This window comes from Carassius gibelio, chromosome B13 (genome assembly GCF_023724105.1).
Source record: "Carassius gibelio isolate Cgi1373 ecotype wild population from Czech Republic chromosome B13, carGib1.2-hapl.c, whole genome shotgun sequence".
Taxonomy (NCBI): Eukaryota; Metazoa; Chordata; class Actinopteri; order Cypriniformes; family Cyprinidae; genus Carassius; species Carassius gibelio.
The window spans coordinates 10,623,981-10,645,720 of NC_068408.1; the positions used below are offsets into that span (position 1 = coordinate 10,623,981).

General features: G+C 36.6%; 1 protein-coding gene across 2 annotated transcripts in view; it reads left to right on the forward strand.

The window, feature by feature from the left end:
• Positions 1 to 19,353, forward strand: part of pdss2 (prenyl (decaprenyl) diphosphate synthase, subunit 2) — a 31,390-nt gene extending 12,037 nt beyond the window's left edge. The window contains exons 3-9 of one of the 2 annotated variants that reach the window (XM_052572664.1): positions 7,493 to 7,691; positions 14,358 to 14,432; positions 15,806 to 15,967; positions 16,110 to 16,238; positions 16,721 to 16,756; positions 18,938 to 19,112; positions 19,207 to 19,353. In XM_052572664.1, coding sequence (XP_052428624.1) covers positions 7,493 to 7,691; positions 14,358 to 14,432; positions 15,806 to 15,967; positions 16,110 to 16,238; positions 16,721 to 16,756; positions 18,938 to 19,093 — 757 coding nt within the window. In that variant the 3' untranslated portion in view covers positions 19,094 to 19,112; positions 19,207 to 19,353. Of the gene's footprint in view, positions 1 to 7,492; positions 7,692 to 14,357; positions 14,433 to 15,805; positions 15,968 to 16,109; positions 16,239 to 16,720; positions 16,757 to 18,937 lie in introns of both variants that reach the window. The other variant, XM_052572663.1, reaches the window with a different exon arrangement.
• Positions 19,354 to 21,740: the final 2,387 nt, after the last annotated feature.

Here is a 21,740-nt window from a genome sequence, read left to right on the forward strand (position 1 = left end):
GTTTACACATAAGTCCTTAGACTTCAATGTTTTTGCAGTCTATGAAACAAAATTTGATTCATGAGCTTCTAGGTTTCCAAATTATCAACATATTTAAAACTTTGCTGAAACACCTACTAAACACCTAACTTTGCTGCACACAATCTACTATATGTATCCTGCCCTCTGTTTAATAATGAATACATACTTTGTACAAATTTTTGTAGTTTGAAAATTTGTTCCTCCTCGAATGTCAGCTACACGTTCACTAAATCATAGTACAGTACACCATGAAATCCTGATGTCTCAAAAATGATATAAAACACATCTATATATAAAATTATGTCCATACTGTATATATTTGGATACTGACACAATTTTCATAATTTCGTCTCTGTATGCCTCCAGAATAGAATAAAAAAAAAACAATCAAGATGAAATTGAAGTGCAGACTTTAAGCTTTAATTCAAGGGGTTGAACAAAAATATAACCAAATGCTTTGGAATTACAACCATTTTTATACCCTTTGACTCCTTTGCAAGCAATGACTGCGTTAAGTCTGACTTCAGTTGTTGTTGTTTTTTTATTGGTCTTTCTGCATTTAGTTTTGTCTCCAGCAAGTGCAATGCACGCTCAATCGGGTTGAGATCAGGAGACTGACTTGGCCATTGCAGAATATTCAGTTTTTTTAACTGCTTCTTGCTGTACGGTTTGGGTCATCGTCCATGTGTGTACTATGATGCGCCATCCAATCAACTTTGTGTATTTGGCTGAATCTGGGCATATCAGATTGAGTATATCCCTATACAATACATGATCTGTTCCAAGCCTTCTCCATACTTTTTTCTTCCTGTCATTATTTTACAGGTTGATCTTCATTTCAGCCGTCCAAAGAATGCTTTTCCAGAAGCGGTCAGGCTTCTTCTTCTTCTTCTTCTTCTTCTTCTTTTTTGGCAAAATCTAATCTGGCCTGGTTTGCAGCTTGGGGTGAACCCACTGTATTTGCTCTGGTAAAGTCTTCTCTTGATTGTAGACTTTGACAGTGATATGGCTGCCTCCTGGAGATTGTTCTTCACTTGGATGGATGTTGTAAAAGGGTTTTTCTTTATCATGAAGAGGATCCTCTGATCATCCGCCACTGTTGTGGACTGGTGGACGTCCAGGCCTTTTTTTTTTTTCTCAGAACAAACTGTTGATTTGGCCACTCCTAATGTTCCTGCTATCTCTCTAATGGATTTGTTTTGATTTTGAAGCCTAACAATTGTTTTTTTCGCTTGCAAGGAGATCTCCTTTGACTGAATAATGTGGATTCACAGCAACAGCTTCCAAATGCAAATATTACACTCAGAATCAACTCCAGACCTTTTACCTGCTTAATTTATGTAGAAATAACGAAAGAATAGCCCACGACTGTCCATGACACAGCTTTTGAGTCAACTGTCCAATTACTTCTGGTCCCTTGAAAAAGGGGGGAGGTACATATTAAAGAGCAGTAGTTTCTTAACCTTTCCTCCAATTTTGATGAGAATACCCTCAAATTAAAGGGTGTGCACTTTAAGCCCATTCATTATATAACTGTAAGTTGAATATGTTTTGGTCAGCAGCTAAAATAATAATGATTGTGCCTGTGTCCAAATATATTTGGACCTAACTGTATTTTGTCTAAAGATTCAGTAATCTGTTTCAGGCTTTACAGGGTTCAGTTTTCCCTCAGTAGATAATTTTAAATGATCAGGTCAAAATACAAATATTCCATGCAGTCTCTCAAGGTCATGGAAAGTCATACTAATTTCAAAGGAATTGGCAAAATGTTGTTTATGCAATCAAAAAATATACCATTACCTTCTCTGCTGCTCTGCGGAGAACGCTTCGCAGTCCATGAAACAAATCTAATACACTTGTGAGGTGTTACATTACAGTGGACACTGTTTGTTAAAGTTGTCTTCAACTCTTTAAATAAAGTTTGCCTGCTGAAATCCACACCCTGATGAAGGATCTTCAAGCCGCAATGCATTAGTTGTGATTTTATAAAGTTGTGGCTGTATTTTAATATAGCCGTTTTAATATCATACCTCAATTACACTGTTTTAAAGCCCGCCGTCAGTTTTAGATATAGGATAGCATGTCAGTTTTAGGAGTATAGCATGTCACACCGCAGGACATGTCAATTTCCCAAAAGTATTCAATGTCAGCAGCATATAAGTGTTTGGTTGTGTGTGTTCGGAGGTGGGAAAGGTGGAGAAAGATGAATAAAAAAAAAAGTAAAAAATCTCCAGGCATCAGGTTTAGAGAAGTTTTTCATTTGGACACCTTGAAAGCTACAGGCTGCTGAAGATTTTATTTCAGAAACAAAGAGGTTCACATTTCACCTGAGGCCAATTATAAATCTAGCCTTTTTCTCTTTCCATAAGTGAAAGTGGAAAAAAAGAGCATGACATTTGTTTTAAAAAGGTAGCATTGAACTCTGAGAGAACAAGGTTTATTGGAAAACAAGATCTATGGTAACCGTGTTGCATAGTCAGATCATCGGAAACAGGATATGAAAGTGTGTAGAGTAAATTATGTCCAGTAAGGACAAGAAATTGACACACACGCAGCACACACACTTGTGCATCCACTTCCACCGCTGTGCCTCAGAAAGACTCTTGCTCTAAACAGGCTGGTGTGTGTGTGTGTGTGTATGAGTTCTTTGGCTGCAGTGCCAGGGAGTTACCAGAAGCGGCTGTTGTACTTGGCAGTGTGTGTGTGTGTGTGTGTGTAGGTGTGTGTGTGTGTGCGCAAGCTGTCTGAATGAACTCTTTCTCTCTCGCTGAGCAGGGAAAGAGATTGTCAAAGCAAGTGAGAGGAGGGGACCGGCTATACTTCGCTATACTTCTCTGTTTTTTTCTGCGCGTTTTCTTGCTTCTACATCCCCACGTTTCCCTCTAAACAGGATGTGACATCATACTTCCACAGCTGGGAAGTGGGTGTCATGGAAACAAGATGGCGATGTAGTTGCCCTGAGACTTGTAAGAGTCAAGGCTGACCCATTGTGGTTGTGTGTGTGTTAAAAAGGGTGAGGTGATTGATGGTGAAACATGCACACACACAATAACCCACATTTAAAGGGATATTTTACCCCAAAATGGCATTATTTACTCCTGTTTGACTTTTCTCTCCTGTGGAAAAAGTGAATTTGTGAAAAATATTCTGGCTGTTCTTTTTAATTTAATTGACATCAATTAGAACTCAGCCTGTGAAGCTCTAGAAAATCCACTAAAAAGCATAACAGGTGGTCCATGACTGTCCATGACAGCATGTCTTCTAAATTATCTAAGTAGTCCCAAATTTAAAAGAGAAGAGAATGATGTCAAACATACATCTGAATTAATCCGACATCCTTCTGAATCTGATCTTTTTCAATGAATCACTTGATCTAGTTTATGGATGAATCATTCTGAATGAATCATTCAGTTCAGTTCACTGATTCATTGATAAAGATTTAAGAGAGCAGTAGTAACTCTTTGTTCATGGATCAGACGTTCTTATAAATCAGACCTTTTTATTGTATCAGTTGATTTGGTTTACAATGAATGATACATTTACAGTCTGACTAAACTGTTTGACTAACTGACAAATAGATAAAAAATTCAATAAAGAAGTAGCAAGGATTTGTTCATGAACCAGACATTCTTCTGAATCAAATCTTTTGATTCAGCTGATCTGGTTCACAGTGAATGATTCATTTATATTCGGATTGAACCATTTCATTTACTGATAAATATTTAAAGAATCCGAGATTCTTTCCAATCTTATTTTTTCAATGAATTATTACAATTGGACTGAACTGTTAAACTCCGTGATCCAGTTAACGGTTTACAAGAGGGGAATTTAAAGATGAAGCACACATTAACTGGACCGCTTCATGATTATTGTTCTTTCAAGCAGAAGAAATGTTAAAGTTTCTCTTTGTGTCTTCAGCAGAAAAACAGAAGTTTTGATTTGAAATGACATGAGGATGAGTAAAAAAGAAACATGTCTGTGGTAGTTTTCTCTTTCTGACATATAGAGCTTTCTTCTTCCTCCCTGTCTGTATTTTTCTCTTTCTTTGTCGGTCGTCTCTCTTTCCTTTCAACTTCTCCCTTCCCTCTCTGCTCCGATGACACCTTTCGCTCTCTCGTTCCTGGTTAGAGGTGTGTTTGACGGTGGTGATGGATGAATTGCTGTGCTGCTCTCCTCCTCCTTGACATGCAGCATTTGTAAAATGTCCCATCAAGGCACTTTCTCTCTCTCTCTCTCTCTCTCTCATGTACACACACACACACACACACACACACAGTTCTGTTCACTTCTGACAGAAATGCTCATGGTTTGGGGGTGTGTGTATGATCGCATAAATGCATGAGTGCATCTCGCTGAGAGAGACGTCTGTTTGAATGATTGCTCGACAGTTCTTCTAAGGGATGTGTGGAACAAGAGTGTGACATTCAGCAGACTTTGGCTGTGTCCGAAAGCTGAAAATAAGCATTGTACAGTGTCCATGTTTGCTCAGTTATCTCCTAAAGTCCCCCTTGAATTTGTTTTAGATCATTAGTTATCATGGTATCCTGGAAGCCTGTCTCGTTCTTAAGGTGGTACATGCAAAATGCAACATGTTTAGTCACTATCTGGGTTTCCATTCACAAGTCTTAATGCAAATTTTAGGATAAAAAAAAAAATGCTGAATGGAAAGACCAACATAAAAAGTGAATGAAAAATGTAAGATGGTTACATTGATTAATTAGAAGAAATGCACATATACTATGATGGAAAAACAACAAATCTAAGATTTGCTTCAGAGAATTTTCTTTTTTTTTTGCACCAAATTCCCTTAAAGAGATGGATTTTTTTGCAATATTCAGATTTCTGACATAATTCAGACATAATCTAATTCAATTTATGAGAGCAGATGTTTCACTACAAATGAAATCATACACTTTTTTTTTTTTTTTTTTTTTTACAGTTTTTTAACAATATTACTTATTTTATTCAGCTAAAATATTGGACGAGAATTTTGAATTTAGAGACCGCTTTCAAAAGCATAAAAAATCTTACCGATCCCAACATTTTGAATGGTTTTCATTTTTAATATATATGTCATACTGTAAACTGAATAGCGCAGACTGAACAGAAGAAAGAGTCTTATTTAGTGCTGGTAGTTATATAGGTGGTTTCTGTGGTGTTGTGTGTGTGTGTGTGTGTGTGTGTCCTGTGTTAAGAGCTGAACTCACATTATAACGAGTTTAGAAGTAAAGCCATCTCTGATCTTTCATTAAAACATCTTCTGGCCTAGATAGTGACAGTGTGACAGCTTTAGTGATGCTTTTGGTCAACTGACATCTTGACCTCCAAGGTGATCTGCTGTGAGCTTGCAGGCACATGCTCCACTGAGCTTCAGGGTTAAATTGGCAGAGAAAATGGAACAGACAGAGAAAGGGGGCGTGTCAGGGGGAGGAACCCCTCTGCGCCATGGCATCGGTTGCTATGCAACTGAGTTCTGAGGCTATTTATACTCCCTGTGCTGCCCCTCCCACTGACTTCAAAAAAAACGTAAACGGCATAGCTGCAGATTTGGGGGAAAATTAGATTTCGATTCAACTCCGGCTGTCTGCACACAGCCAAAACACTGCAGCCAGTCCAAGAATGAAGGAGACAAAGACTATAGAAAACTATTCATTCAAAAACACTAGTTACAAATATCACCACTATTACTAATGAGTGGCCAAATCAGCAACTCAATACTGGCAGCTGCAAGGTGTTGAGAAGGACACACAGACACACACACAAGCACACACACGCGCCTTGGCCACATTCACATTGCAGCTAAAGGGACTGATGAGAACTTTTAAACGTGGCATTAAAATAGTCAAACTTGGCATGCTAATCTTAACTAAATAAATGGAGTCAATTATCATGAACCTGATGTTCCGTGGAGGCTGCCGTGAAATTATACATCAATTAAGAACAAGGGCAGGAGGCGGACAAGGGCCTAAATTGTATTATTGGCATTCTGTGGACTCATTGTCTTCCACACTAATGGAAATGAAGCATGTCACTGATAGTGAATGATTAAGAATGATAAAACCTGTATTATATTAGACTGTTCACACTGCATTCTATTTTTTTTGTATTCCTAATTTTGTGATTACATTTTATTTTTGTATTTGTAATTAATTCATCAGTTTACTATTTTATAAAGCTGAATTAAAATTTCATGTACTTTGTGCTGTTCATGTTGTATTTTAAATATCTTTTTATTTATTTGTTCTTTTTTAATTTAGTTTATTTTTCAGTTTTTAAATTTAGTTAATTAAAAAATAATATATATATATTTCTTTTTTTACACATTAAAGCACTTTAGGGCAGTATTTTTAAATGATGTATTTTGTTTTTAGTCATTTTTCATTTTAATTAAGAATGTTACAAATGAAAAAAAAAAACAGAACCGTGTCCCTGTGTGTACATAGCCCTGAAAACTTGTTCAAGGTCTGAGATCACAAACCTGTTCTAGAAAACAACTTTTGATATGTATTTATAGTCAACATAAAATGCCATTCATTATTCACTATGCATTTTGCTTCCAGAATCAGATGCATTTCTGAGTTTAACAGGATATTCATTGAGCAAAATGTTGGGATGGACTTCACTGCATCCATCAAAATTTGATTAGGTTTGCAAAAAGTAGATGTTTAATATTTACCAAGATAAAAAAGACAAGTAAGAACCCTGCAACTCTTGACCTGAGATGATAGATAAATACAATTACACTTCTTTTGAGTTTCCCCAGTAATCCTCATCCATTGTAATCCACATCGACATCTCAGATCTGTTTGTACCCGTGTCAGCTGAAGTGAAACTGACCGGGATCGGTGGCTGCGTGGACAAGAGAGCTCTGCACAATAGGGATGATTGAGCCCAGGAGATGGCCCATTACAGAACAGCATTTAATGACAACAAGAATTATTGCAGTGCTTTGTAATTACCCAAGCATCGACTGTGTGTGTGTGTGTGAGCAGAAATGGCCACAGTGATTCTCTCACATTGCCAAATTCAAGAGAATCCCTTCATCAAAGATGCTTTTTCTTCAGTCTCTCACCCTCTTTTCTTCCCATTTCTCTCGCTCTCAGGGAGGGGTAAGTGGTCATCAGCACTAACGTCTCTCTCTTGTGTCTGGAAGGTGGTTATCGCTGAGACCTCGATGGTCCAAGCTGATTATGGTCCTGAATCCAGCAAATCAACATTTGATTATAACGTCTGTGTGATGGCGCTGTGATAATTGGGCTCGTCTGATAATCAGAGGCAGTTGGTATTTTGTGAAGTGCATTATGGTCACCAGGACACTTGACACTCTCTCTGGTCTATTTGTTCTGCAGAAGAACGTTTGGGCTAAAATCACTCCCTTTCCATATAAAGTGTGCTGTAGCATCTGGGACTGTTTATAGATCTAATACCCTCTCAGAATCACAATATTTCTTTCTTTCTGTCTCTATGTCAGTCAGAGGAACTTGGCTGAGATCACGGAGCTGATTCACACGGCCTTCCTGGTGCATCGTGGGATTGTGAATCTGAAGGAGTGGACAAACTCCGATGGCCCCCTCAAAGACATGCAGTTTGGGAACAAGATGGCTGTTCTGAGTGGCGATTTCCTGTTGGCCAATGCCTGCACGGGATTGGCCCAGCTTAATGACACCAAGGTACTAAATGAATGCTGTAATCAGCACACATTTTCCTAGCGACAGTATTAACATTATCATTTAAAGGGTTGAGAATAGTAAGATAAAAAAATAATAATCATGAATTAATGCTTTTATTCAGCAGGATTACATTAAATTGATCATTTGAAGACATTTGTAACGTTTTAAAATATCTCTGTTTCAAATAAATGCTTTGCATTTGAACTTTCAATAACATCAAGAATCTTGAAACAATGTATCAAGGTTTCTAGAAAAAAATTTGAAGCACCACAAAAAATAATTCTACATAGATGATAATAAAAACAGTTTCTTAAGCACCAAATGAGCAAATTCAAATGATTTCTAAAGGATCGTGTGACAGGAAATTTCAACTTTGCCATCAAAGGAAAATTAAAATAGTTATTAGAAATAGAAAACATTTATTCAAAATTGTAATAATATTTATAAATATTGCTATTGTTATTGTATGTTTGACCAAATTAATTTTGTTAGTGAACATGTTTTCTTAAAAAAAAAAAAAAAAAACTTTTCAGTTGTACTGTAGTGAAGATGAGGACATAGATTTCAGTTGTTATTAACAATATACGGTATTTAAAAAAAATATAAACGTGGACCGTCCATTATTTCTAAAAGACAAGGGAAGTGTTTTTAATTACTTGTGTTTTTTTTATTTATTCATTTAGTATTTGAAGGATTAAGAATTACTATGAATAATTTATGCAACTGAGAACATCCCTATAATCCCCATATAGAGGTTTTGTCAGATTTAGCTTACTAATATTTCTGTACCAAATATTTAAATAAACACATCTCTTCATGCTGGAGGTGTGAGCCACTTTTTTCCATCACATTTGTGTTTTTATGCGAAAGAAAAAAAAAATTCACTGGCATCTGACATCCTTCTCAAAGACTTTGTTCTCCACGCTGTACCCTGTGTGTGTGTCCTCTCTTGCTAATTTCCATACACTTGCATTCTCCCTCATTCTCTGGCGCTCTTTATATGTGTGTGCGCGAATGTGTGAGCATATGTCTCCTACACCCCTCATTAAGTGTCAGTGTTCTCCTCCAGCTCTAATTAGAGTCGCAGTCAAAGCAGCGTCTAACTGCATGCGGCCAGCAGCCCCACTGCCTCGCCGCGCTCAGGGTTACAGCATCTCACTAGAGCATCTTTTTGAATCTCTTACGGTGTTATGAATGACCAGTACAAAACATCAGGACATTTGAGAGCAGCATTTCCCAGCATATTTTGTGTTATATACCCCTAGAGTCCTATTGACTTTGGTCAAATACCTCTGAAAGGTTGTTACTTTTAACTCATAGGTGCTGTTCTAGCTGCTTGCTACTTAGGCTGGGCTCGAAATTAAAAAAGACCATCATAGGTTACTGAATTAAAATGCACTACATAGGCAGCAACAATATGCATCATACAAATGTCACAAGAGCTTTGACTTAATTAAGGGATAAATGCATAATATTGGGTAAATAATATATTGGGTGCTTATATATTTTTCATAGTTTAAACTACATTTCAGTAAAGCATGAATGAAAGTGTACATTACTGTTCAAAGGTTTGTGATTGGTAAGATTTGACTGTAACTGTAAAAACATTAACAATATTATCACAATATTAATAACAGTATTCTATTTTAATATACAGTTTTACTCATAAGTTTACATACCCCTTTCCGAATGTGCAAAATGTTAATAATTGAAACAAAATAAGGGATCATGAAAATGTTTTATTTAGTACTGTCCTGAATAAGATATTTCACATAAGTTGTTTATATATACTCCACAAAATAATAGCTGAATAATAAAAAAATAAAATAAAAAGGGTAATTGTAACTTTTTATCTGACAATTAAGTTTACATCTCGCAATTCAGACTTTTTTCTCAGAAATGTGAGTTTAGATGCCTCAGCTGTGACTTTATAACATGCAGTTACGAGTAAAGTCAGAATTGTGAGATATAAACTCTCAATACTTAGAACTTTTCAGTCTTTATTCACCCTCAGAATTAGGACATTAAGGCCCGTTCACACTAAGGACGATAACTGTAAAGATAACGATCAAGATATACTGTAGTTCTAAAAATCGTTCTCAATATTAAAGAATAGCAGAATCCACACTACAACTATAACGAAAAAGACGAAGAGAAATTATATCATTGGAATCACTTTCAAAACTATTTTTCACCAGCCAACGAATGATAAAAAATTGACAGCCAATCAGAATCCGTCCTGCTGTAACGAGCTCAAGAATTTAAAGCGTCAGATGCCCTTGCGATTCAAAAACAGACGATATCGTTTATTGGTGTGGACGCTAATATTGTTATCTTCATAGTTATTGTTCTTGGAGTGAACAGGGCTTAAGAACTTTCAATTATGAGAAAAGAAAAGTCAGAATTGTGAGAAAAAGTAAAAATTCAGAATAGCGAGTTTTTCTTATTTTCTTATTTTTCTTAATTTGTTTATATCACGCAATTCTGAGAATGCAATTCTTTCAGTTGAAATAGAACTTTTTAAAACACATTTGATTAATGTAATGCATTCTTGCTGAGTAAAAGTATGAGTTTTGTTAGAAAATAGAAAAGAAAATATACTGATCCCTAAGTTTTGAACAGTAGTATAATTAATCAACCTTCTCACATCATTTGATTCTAACATTTTATAGATTTACCAAGCTAAAGCAAAATCCTTCCAAAACTTGCTTAAGGACACCTACACTGGGATTCATGGTTTTAGAGGAAATCACTTGTCATATCATAATATTAACAGACTAAGTAAAAAGGGATTTGCACTACAAACCCTAACATTTCATCTCTCTATGTCTGGGTAACACACACAGACACACTCAGATGCACTAAGCGGGAGTATGCTGACAGGATCTGTCACCAAGTGCGGCTCTAGAATGCAGCTCTCCCCATGGAGGAAAACAAACTCTTTTCCTTCTGCATAGCCTCAGACATACACACGCACACCCGAGCTCACTTTAATGCGTGCATGAGCGGACATGGAAATGACTGCAAGGCATTCAGATGATCAGCAGATTTTTGCGACTAATATAAATAACAGATTCTGTGTTTTTTTTTGCTTAAGAGGAGCTCAGCATTCAGACAGCCAGACATCTTAGTTGGGACTCATACACACCTGATTTTGTCTGAGTGTTTAAAACACATTTTCTTTATGTAGATGGTGTGGTGTAGTATAGTGGGTTTAGGAGTAAGAGTAAGTATTGGTGTGTTCTATAGCACCTCCTGCTGGAAGACAGTGGAACTCTCTCATCCGTTTAGTGTATTTTGATTCCTCAATGTCCGCCTCAATTCTAGTTTAAGGATTTAAGAAAGTTGTAGGTTTATTATTATTTGAATCTTTAACTTTTTTATCTGGTTCTGTCTAAATCTGTGATTTAAATATCACATTAAGATATATTTTGGCTCAATTTGTCACAAATTGACACTGTAACAATGATGGTTTGAACCTTGCTAATGCAAACTTTTTTGTACCTGACAGATAAAGACATGTACACTACAGTTTAAAAGTTTGTGATCAGTAATTGTGTGTGTGTGTGTGTTTTAGAGAAATAAGCTTTTATTCTGCAAGGATTACATTTATAATATAACTAAATATTTCTAATTGAAATAAATGCTGTTCTTTTGAACTTTCTAGTCATCAAAGAATCCTGACAAAAATATAATATTTGCCACAAAACAGATGTTTTTTAATAGTTGTTAATAGTTATTAATGGTCATGCAGAATATGTGTTTTATAAATACTAATAAACAGTCAATATGTTATTAATAGGCATGTTAATAAGCAAGTGTTCTTACCAACCCCAAACTTTCACACAATGTTGTATATACACTAACACTAATACTAAGTAATAATTCTATACATTTAATTAAAAAGAAATAATATGCAAAATTTAGTTTCAGTGTCGCTAGAAATATAAGTGTGATATATTTTCTAAATTCAGTCGCAATTAGCATGTGTGGACAAAAGGTCATTTTGAGCCTCATTTTTTGTGAACACACACACACACACATACTGAAGAGAGTGTGAGTAAAAATCCTTTTCTTGTGTGAAACTGAACCTGTTGTTCAGCGAAGCATGTTTAAAGCCACACACGCTCTGTTCTGACCCACTGGAGTAGTGACTGACTGACAGGATGCCCAGCCAATCAGAGATCATCTCTTTTGCTGCCAGTCAAACTTCCACAGATGAATTTACAATTAGCAAAAGTGATTAAAAATATATTTTAAGTGCTCCGTTTTTAATAGTCCCTTGATGTAACTGACATTCATCCAGCCAGAACCGCCTGAACGCATCTTCCTCTTAAAGCTTCTGTCTATGTAAATGAGGGCGAGGCCCCTTTGCATTAGCGGTTCAGTTAGCGTGAGCGCATTAGCGGTGGAAATCAGACGTTCCCTCTCCACAGCAAAGCGCTTTTTCCCCCTGATTGATCTGTATTATGTATCGCGGCCTTGAGTGGGATCCTGACTTAGTAGACTGTGTGTGTGTGTGTGTGTGTGTGTGTGTGTGTGAGAGTGAGAGAGAGTGGGATTCTGGCTCAACACTAGTATAAACGGTAAAGGGATCCGCGAGCGGCTGTCTCCTCTTTCTTCTCCTCACAGATTTGTCGGCGAAACACGACTCCGGCTGGATTTGGGAATGAGACGAGACGGAGGGAGGGCAGTTTATCTGATACTTTCCAAAAAAAGCCCCCCCACCACCACTTCTCTCTAACACAGACACACACACACACACACACACATACACAAACTCACAAGAAAGACACAGACGTACACAAACACACAGTTCAAACACACATGCATTCTCTCACACACACTCACACGTGCACACTTTTGCGCTTTCATCGTGAAGCCGCACATCTGGCTGCGCTATAGGGGCTCTCTGTCTTCTCTGGGCTTTGGGTAGAGGAGTCAAGTTCCTCACTGTTTCCTCAAAGATCTGGTTACTCAGAGGGCAGAGAGAAAAAGAGAGAGAAGGAAAGAGTGAGAAAAACAAAGTTTGAGAGAGAAAGTTTGGGGAACGGAGAGGAGTAACATAATATTAAATATGAGGAATAGCTGAGTGTCTGGATGGAAGGCCTCTGCTATTCTAGTTCCCTGGAGATTCTGCCTGTGGTCTTATGATTCAACAGGCAGGCCTTTTGGGACACGAGGAAAAAGAATGAAGAAGGGTGAAAAAGAGGTGGAGAATGTTGCCTAGGGCGATGGATGGAAGGGATAGGAAAGCATGTGATTGAATGATAGAAAGAGCTGTCAGTGACTGTCCAGCTGACTGTTGTGGAGTAGATGTAACGGGGTAGCACCCCCCTCAGGAGCACTATAGTTACTACATGAACTAAAGGATACTTTAAAGCAAAAACATTTAAAATTCAGACATTATTTATCCAGTCTCATGCAGTTCCAAAACTTTATGACTTACCTTCTGGGGAACACAAAAAATGTAATTTGAAGTATTGTATTGGCTCTTTTTAATTGTACTCAGTGGTGAATAATGCTATGAGCTTACAAAAATGCAAAAACACTAATAAAGTGTTTTGACTTGTATTAGTATAACTAAAATTTAAGTGGCTATTCACTAATAATCTTCCAATTTACAAACAGATCATTTAGATTTATTTCTGATTAATTTTAAAGATCTGAATTAAAAGAAGGATTAATTTTCAATTGTTACTTTACAAACTTCCATTAATATATGAAGTTGAAAATGTTGATTTTTTTTATTAATACCTTTTTATTCTTTTTTAAATTATTATTATTATTTGTTATACGAATAAGTAATTGTATGTATGTATGTATGTATATATATATATATATATATATATATATATATATATATATATATATATATATATATATATATATATATATAATTTTTTTTTTTTTTTTTTTCAGTTTTTGTTTTATAATAAGCAACAGGGTATATAAATGTTTCCATATACTGTAATTTCAACATAAAGCAAAAATGTGATCTTTTAAAATGCACTTCTCCAATAAGGACTATTGTAATTAGCTGTCCTGTTTTCAAAAAACTCATTAAAAATATCACTTTTTTCGCTTTATGTAGGAATTAAAGTATATGAAAACATTTTTGAGATCCTTTAGGATTGGTCTTTTTATTCTTTAAAACATCATGAGGTTAAATAAGTAGTTTTTTAAAAAGGGATATAAATTGCTATATTTATGTGTTGCATGTACATATTTGTAGTTCAAGAGAACAGACCAATCAATACTCAACTATCAGATCATTTTTCTCTACTGTAGGTGTTGTGCATTTTTTGTGCTGGGAGACGAGTAGCCTGTGGTTGTGTGTATTAAAGAGTGCAACAGAATTAAAAATCTTGTGCAGATGTCAGACTCCTCATTAAAGTCTGTATCCTCTGGACATTGCACTGTTTTGACTGGCCATCTGTTTAATATTTGAAATGTTGCTTATTCTATCTGTCCCTCAGATGCTCTTTCAGAATGAGTGGATGGGGAAAATAGTCTTCCCATATTCCCAAACAGCTCATGTCCTAATAAATACGAATTTCTGAACAGATGGGGCTGATCCGTAATCACCATTCTTATTCGGAGAGTCTTCGTTTTTGTGGAAAATATTTATTTAGCCCAAGTGTTATAATGTTATGTTTGTTCTAGGTCGTGGAGCTGATCTCCAGTGCAATCGGAGATGTGGTGCAAGGAATCTATCACGAGAGCTCCACTTCTGCAGAGGTACGACGTTCAGCCGACTGCATTCACCACATATAGCCACCAGTCGCATTCTGTGGGAAACAAACTGTATTGACAAAAAAACAACAAGAAAAAAGTTTCTTAAGCTCCAAATCAGCTGATTACAATTTCTGAAAGAACATGTGACACTGAAAAAATTCAGCTTTGCCATCACATTAATAAATTCTATTTTAAAATATATAAAAGTTGTAGTAATATTTCACAATATTTAACTGTTTTTTTTATTCAAATAAATGCACCCTTGGAGAGCATTAGAGACTTCTTTTAAAAAACATTGCAGAACAGTAAAACATCTGTTTATGAAACATTGTCTTTTATTATACTGTCACCTATTTTATAAAAGCAAACACTCAAAGTCATGTGAAATACTGTAAAGCACAACCTCTCTGGTTTATTGCTTTAATAAACACGTGCCATCTATGAGACGTGATATGTGTCATTGCCTAAGATTAGGCTTTATTTTCCTCATAAATGAATTAAAATTGAGTACCAGAGGAATCCTTTTAGTGTTTAATGTTTCATATTCAAAGCTTTCAAAACAAGCTGAGACTGGACAAGCAAAACATCTCCAAACAAGCGAAACACAGACTGACTTAAAACATCTGCAAACCGCTCCCAGTAAATAATGAATGACAAAGTTTCCTGTGTGAGGCGAGGAGGAGGAAAAGTGATGGAGAAGGCCACGTTTATGTGCGAGAGAGAGAGAGATTCAAGTTTCTTTTACCCTTTTTAGAGGAGACGTTTCCGAGCAGATGTTTGCATCGCCTTCCCTCCTTCAGTTTCACCCCCCCCCCCACCACCATACCACCGTCTTTTTTATTCTCTTGTTTGATTTAAATCCTTGAATTTTCTAGAAACTTTCTGCTTGCTTGGGATTTGAACAGTCTCAATGTGTTCTAGTTTTCTGTGCTTTTGAGGTTTGTTTATGGTCCATTTCAACTCCAAATAATCTCGATAAACAACACCATTCAAAAAATGTGCGTTTTTGAGTGTAGTCCATTAAAAAGTAATATTGTAAAATATTGCCATTTTAAATAACTCTTTTCTATATATATATTTTATGATGTTTTTAATTTATTTGATGCTAAAGCATAATTTTCATTACCCAGAAGTCTTTTACATTATTATCAATGTTGAAAACAGTTGTTCTGCTTATTATATTTGTGGAATCCAAATAATTTATTTGGAATATAAATCTTTTGTAAATATCTTGACTCTCACTGATTAAGTTTGATCTATTTAATGGATTTATAAAAATAAAAACTTAATGACCCCAGGCTTTTGAAGAATAGTGTACATCCCAGTATTTATAATACATTAATGCTTATTTAATTGAGTGTTTCTGTATTCTGAAGGAGGGGAGTCTAACAGTTGCATCCTGGGAAGACCAGACATTCCTGTCCCATGGTGCTTTGCTTGCCAAGAGTTGTCAGGCAGCGATGAAGCTGGCCAGACATGGTAACGAGGCTCAGAATTTGGCTTTTCTGTACGGAAAACACCTCGCTCTGGGACACAAGGTGTGTACGCACAGTCACATAAGTGCATTGTGGGCACAAGCTGTCTATCTGTATGCCGCCTCATCAAGTTACACTCTCCTATTTCTGCTTTGTGTAGAAAGCTCATTTCAAAAAATGTGGGTGATGCATGTGTGTTTTGTAGCTGAACTCGGATCTACAGCCGTTCGTGAAGAGCGAGTCAGAACCGGCGGTGTTTAGTTTGGACTCGGCTCCTGTAGTCTTCCACAGACAGATCGTTGGACCTGAGAGGTGGCGGCACCAGCTAAAACAGGTAAATCAGAACACTTGCTGCTGTGTGATCTGTGAAATAACCTGGTGAATCTCACATACTGTAATTCACTACTAAAATGTCAATTGAAAAACAGCTTTGCCATCACAAGAATACTTTACATTATAATAACATTTTTAAATAGAATAGAATATATTAAATAGAAAAGAGTTATTTTACTGCATTTTTGATCAAATAAATATAGCCTCGGTAAACATAAGATGCTTCTTTCAAAAACATAACACAACGTTACTAACACAAACTTTTGAACTGTAGTAAATGTGAGTTATGTGATGTCTCAAGGCATCTAGCAGTTTTACTGTATTATGTTTGATATTCTAACTGAGCAGACAGTATTTATCATTAATTGAAGTGATTCAATAAGATTTTAGCCTCTAGACTGGTAGCATAAAACCGTTACGGTTCAGATTTCACTGTGTCAGCATGACGTTCTCTGGATTCACATTTTTCTCTCTTCATTTCAGGTTCAAAATATGGCTAGACAGATTGATTACACAAAGGTAAGCGACTCCTGTTTTTTGATTAAGGGAGAGGGAAAACAAAGTAACGAGTGCCTCATACTTATTCAGACAACTTGTGTTTCACTGTAAAAGTGACTTAATCAGTTGATTATTGTCATTAAGCCAATGAAGAAGTGAGATTGTCAATTGAATTCAAGAGAAATCAATCCTCCTGGTCAAACCACTAATCAATGATTTCAGCCACAATCCTTCCGATGAAACATTTATACATTTATGACACAAATCGATTCCCCGGGAGTCATGAAATCATTCCCAGGGTCCCCGGTGTGTATGTGAATGTTTACAAACAAACAGAAATACTGTAGTGAATTAATGTATGATTACTAAAAAAAAAAAATACATTTGAAGTTGTTCATGTTGGTGAAACTTTAAATCGCCTATTAATCGCCTATGTGTGTGTGTGTGTGTGTGTGTGTGTGTGTGTGTGTGTGTGCGTGTGTATGTATAAATATATAATACATCAAGTATACTAAATAAAAATTATTTATTAATTAAACTATTATTAACTAATTAGAAATTTGCTGAAATAAAAATGCGTTTTTTTTTTTTTTTTACAGTATATTTGATTTTATTTCAGTTGACTTGTTTTATTTCAAGTAGTTTTAATGGTTTTAATCTTAGTTTCAGTGTTAGTTAACTATAAAAACTGTCCTCAGTATAAAAACAGTAGAGGTAAATAAAAAAAACTCTGTGCCAGCATATAAAAAAAAAATTACATTTTATGTGCGTAAGTTAATGTAATCAAGTGTGAATCTGAGGCATACTAAATAAAAATTGAAGAATCGGTCAGTGAAAAACCCTCATTGATCGACCAGTGCTGTGAATAGGAAGTGTTTGTTCTCTGTAACTGATAGCAAGTTTAGAAATTTGATTTCCAAAGTCAGAAGGAGAAGAAAGACAGAAAGCAAGAAAGAAGGGGAGAACAGTTAGAGGCGGTGTGGAGGGGGCAGGAAGAGGAGGAGGGCACAAGCAGCTCGGGTCGCCGTAGAAACAGGATATTAGGGGATAGAGTGGCAGGTTTATTTGTAGAGGAGACAGAGAGACGGTTTGACAGCAGCATCACACAAGATTCTCCTTCAACAGGGCACAGACAGACACATCACCCCCCCCCCCCCACACACACACATCACATATCTCTGTTATCAGCACATAAATGCGACATTAATCTCTCCAGTATTTCCTGTCTGGTTTGGTTTTTTTTTGTAAATTTGTCTTGGGGGGGTCACGAGGTTATATCTCTGTCTGTCAACCTGAAAATATTCTGTTTAGCATATTGACGTCAAAGAAAACTGTGGATATACAAACAATAAATTACAGAAATCAGTTGATGTCATCGTCTACCTTCCCCACATCCACGTCTCTCTCTGTCTCCCTGTTTTTGGCTTCCTCTTATGCACATTAGTGAAAGCAGGTCTCTTCTGCTGTTTTTAACTCGAGGCCCCCAAGGGCTTCTTAGCACAACACATCCCAGAATTCATTTAGCAAAATGGCCTCCAGCTAAACATGCTTGTATGTGACAGTGGAGGACTACAAGACCATTTAAGTGAGGAAGAGTGTGGAATATTCTGGGTTTTCTTCTAATTTCAGTTGCATTTCATTTTATTATTGAGATATTTCAGTATGTTACTTACGACATATTGATCATATAATTTTTTTTACAATGATAGAATCTTTCAAAAAAGCATCACAATTTAAAAAAAATCTACATATCTTACTGACCCCCAATTTTTTTAATATTAGTGTATTCTTAATTTAAATAAGAGATTATATTTGTTAACATTAGTTTATGCAAAAGGTATCATGAACTAACACTGAACAACATTTTTACACTGTTTATTAATCTAAGTTCATCTTAATTTATAAATGTATTATTGCTCAGTTAATTTATGTTCTCACATTCTACATTAACTCATTTTAATTGATATATTTTGAAATATTAAAATGTATTACTGTATGTACAAATTAATAAATATAAGTACTTATTTTTAGTTCATGATGCCAAACATGTTATTATGCCTTATTATAGTTTTACTATCATTTATTTCAGAAGCAGACGCTTGCCTCTAAATTTGGTTAAAAGAACATTACATTTTCTACAGCAGTTTCATCAGTTTGATGGAGTGATATTAAACTGTTTCCTCCTCCTTGCATGTTCTCCAGCTCCGGGGCCTGATAAAGACGGAAAGAGGCGTGAGCCAGGCCCTTGACCTGTGCAGTTACCACGGCAACAAGGCCTTAGAGGCCATGAAGTGCTTCCCATCCTCAGAAGCTCGGTCAGCACTGGAAAACATGGCATGCGCGGTCACCAAGTTCTGAAGATGGTTTCGATCTGGATGTATATATCTGAATCCAATTTCGTTTGATGCAGTTGATTAATGCTTGAGCCTGCCTGGAGGTTGATCATGATTTTTTTCGGGTGCTGTTTTTAGACGACTTGCGTTGGAGTGTTTGCGGCTCCCACCTGCTCTACAGATGATGATTTATATGTGGAACTGATGAGTGTCGCACACATTCATGTTAACTGGACTCATCAACGTCATCTTTTAAAATAAAACGAGTTGTCTTTTTGAAACAAATCAATGTCTCTCTTTAGTCTAAAATTTCTACAATTCCCTGAAGTATTTCACAGAAGACAGTATCTCTATACACCACTTTAAAGAAGACAAACAAACATTATTGATATCGCTGTAAGTTGATTCGTGACCATAGAGAAATGTATTGGTATTATAGGGGGTGGCATTAATCTAAATGTTTGTCCAAAAACCAATGACAGTTTGTGAGTGAGTGTGTGTGTGTGTTGTGGGTGCCCGGGGTGCTCCAGCAGCAGTGTTGGCAGTAATAATTAATGAGGTGAGTGTGTGACCTGAGTGAATGGGCAGGAAATGCTGCAGTATTGATCAGCTCAGCGAGAGGACTGGCGCCAGCCTGGGCAGCCTGCGGTTTCCCGGGTGACCACGGGGGGGACGACTAGGGTGTGAAGTGGGGCGTAGGCGAGTGACGGTCACCGCCGAAAGCTGCCAGGCCACACATACACGCACATACACACTTGAATTGCTTGAAGGACAGAAAGGGAAGAACATGCATGCAGGAACATCAGTAGCTCAGAGTTCCTCCCATGTCTCTCTCTGGCCTCGGAAATGTAGGCACGATATTACACTAAGTTTTTTTTTTATAAAAGCGGGACAGCCCTCTGGTCATTCATGAAAGATTCATTTTGGCCTCAAGCAGACCTGAGAAAACTCGCCATGAAAACCTACGAAGACACCTGTCAGAGGCAAACTTTTTGTGCTGTCTTGCCCTGATCAGACTTTGTTCAGACTTTATTATTAGTGTCACTGTGATCTGAATTCCTTATCACAGATCCAACTATCAAACTAAGCATAAAAGAACAATATGAAAGGTCATGAGAGGTCTTTTGATCTTTTGTTTTAAGGAGATCGTGGGTTTTGGGTCTCTACCTCTTGAGATTGTTCCACTCACAATTAAATTTGTCGTGTGGAAGCCTTTTTCATTTAATCAAAGCCAACACTTCATAGCCTGGAAGAAATCAATGTATTTCGTTAGTTTATCATTGCCGGCTTAGTTTGTTACATGTCTTTCAGTGACCTGGCCTGAAATAAGTACCATAATTTTACATTCTGATTTGTAAAAACCATTTACGTCCTCGTCCTTTTTATTATTATTGCGTGCCATATTATAGCCAGGCTACAGCAAGGTTACAACAACACTAAAATATACTGTAAAATTTTCCGCTCCGTTAAAATGAGACAGAATGCAATATAAATTACGGTGATGAACTGTAATGTATAAATGTGGTATTTTATTGTAGGTTTTTACTGTAATGTGATTCAAAATCTACAGCGATTTCTAACAGTGTGGCAATCCGATCCCCTGAAGACATGGTTACCCAGTGGATCAAGCTAGAGAGTGTGTGTATGATAGCAGCTCCACTTCAGCACAGCTCATAACTGTTACAACACTCATTTATTCCATACAGACAGGCGACTCTCCGCCTCCTTTATGTGTTTGGGTCTGTGTGAGTTATTTCAGAACTGGAGGAGACTGTGGTCCGAGATCAGTCACCTAGATCTGGTCTCTGTGCATTGAAACTAAATTTTAATGTCGTTGATTTTTATAATAAAATGAATAGGAAGCGCTCTTGTTTTGCATGCGACTCGTATTGTAATATCCACTATGTATAATGCACTAATAGGAATCCTACAATGAACTGTCAGTTTGATTTTCTTTTCTTTTTGTGTTTATCCAACCGTTTGTTTTTTAGTTTTAACTTGGAGGACAGAATACCTGACAATGGATTTAATGTAGCCTACTTTTAAAATGTCTTTAGTAGTTTTATTTTGGCACAAATGCACCACTAAAATATCCTCTCTGGATTTGACACATGCAATTCTTTCTTTCTTGAGATAAAAAATGAGATGAGCCCATGCTGAAATGAGTCTTTAACGAGCAGCGCGAGACTCTCAGTTCACTGCGCGCGCTAGCGTCATCGCATGAGCGCGTGAAGGATCAAACAGCCCACATTACCTGAATAATGACCGGTGGCTCATCACACCCACATCTCGCCACGGCTCCCTGACTTAATGCAGACATCACTAATGCAGACATCACTAATGCGCGTTACGGGATATTGGCCACATCGTGTGCCGCTGATGAGTGTCTGAGAACACAGTCTCGAGAGAGAGAGAGTGAGAGAGTGAGAGTGCAGAACTGGACTTATTCACTCATTTGCTGCTTTAGTGTTGCTGCGTATAGTGTGTTTTAGTTTGGGTTTGTAACCATGTAGCCTACGTCACCCATAAATAGATCATCACCTATTAATATAGGCTACTGTATAAAGTTGAATTACACCTCCTTGATGTGTATATGGATATTAATTAATTTTATTTTTTCATTTCAATGTAGGCTACTTTATTGGCATGATTGTTTTGCTCCCAATAATAAA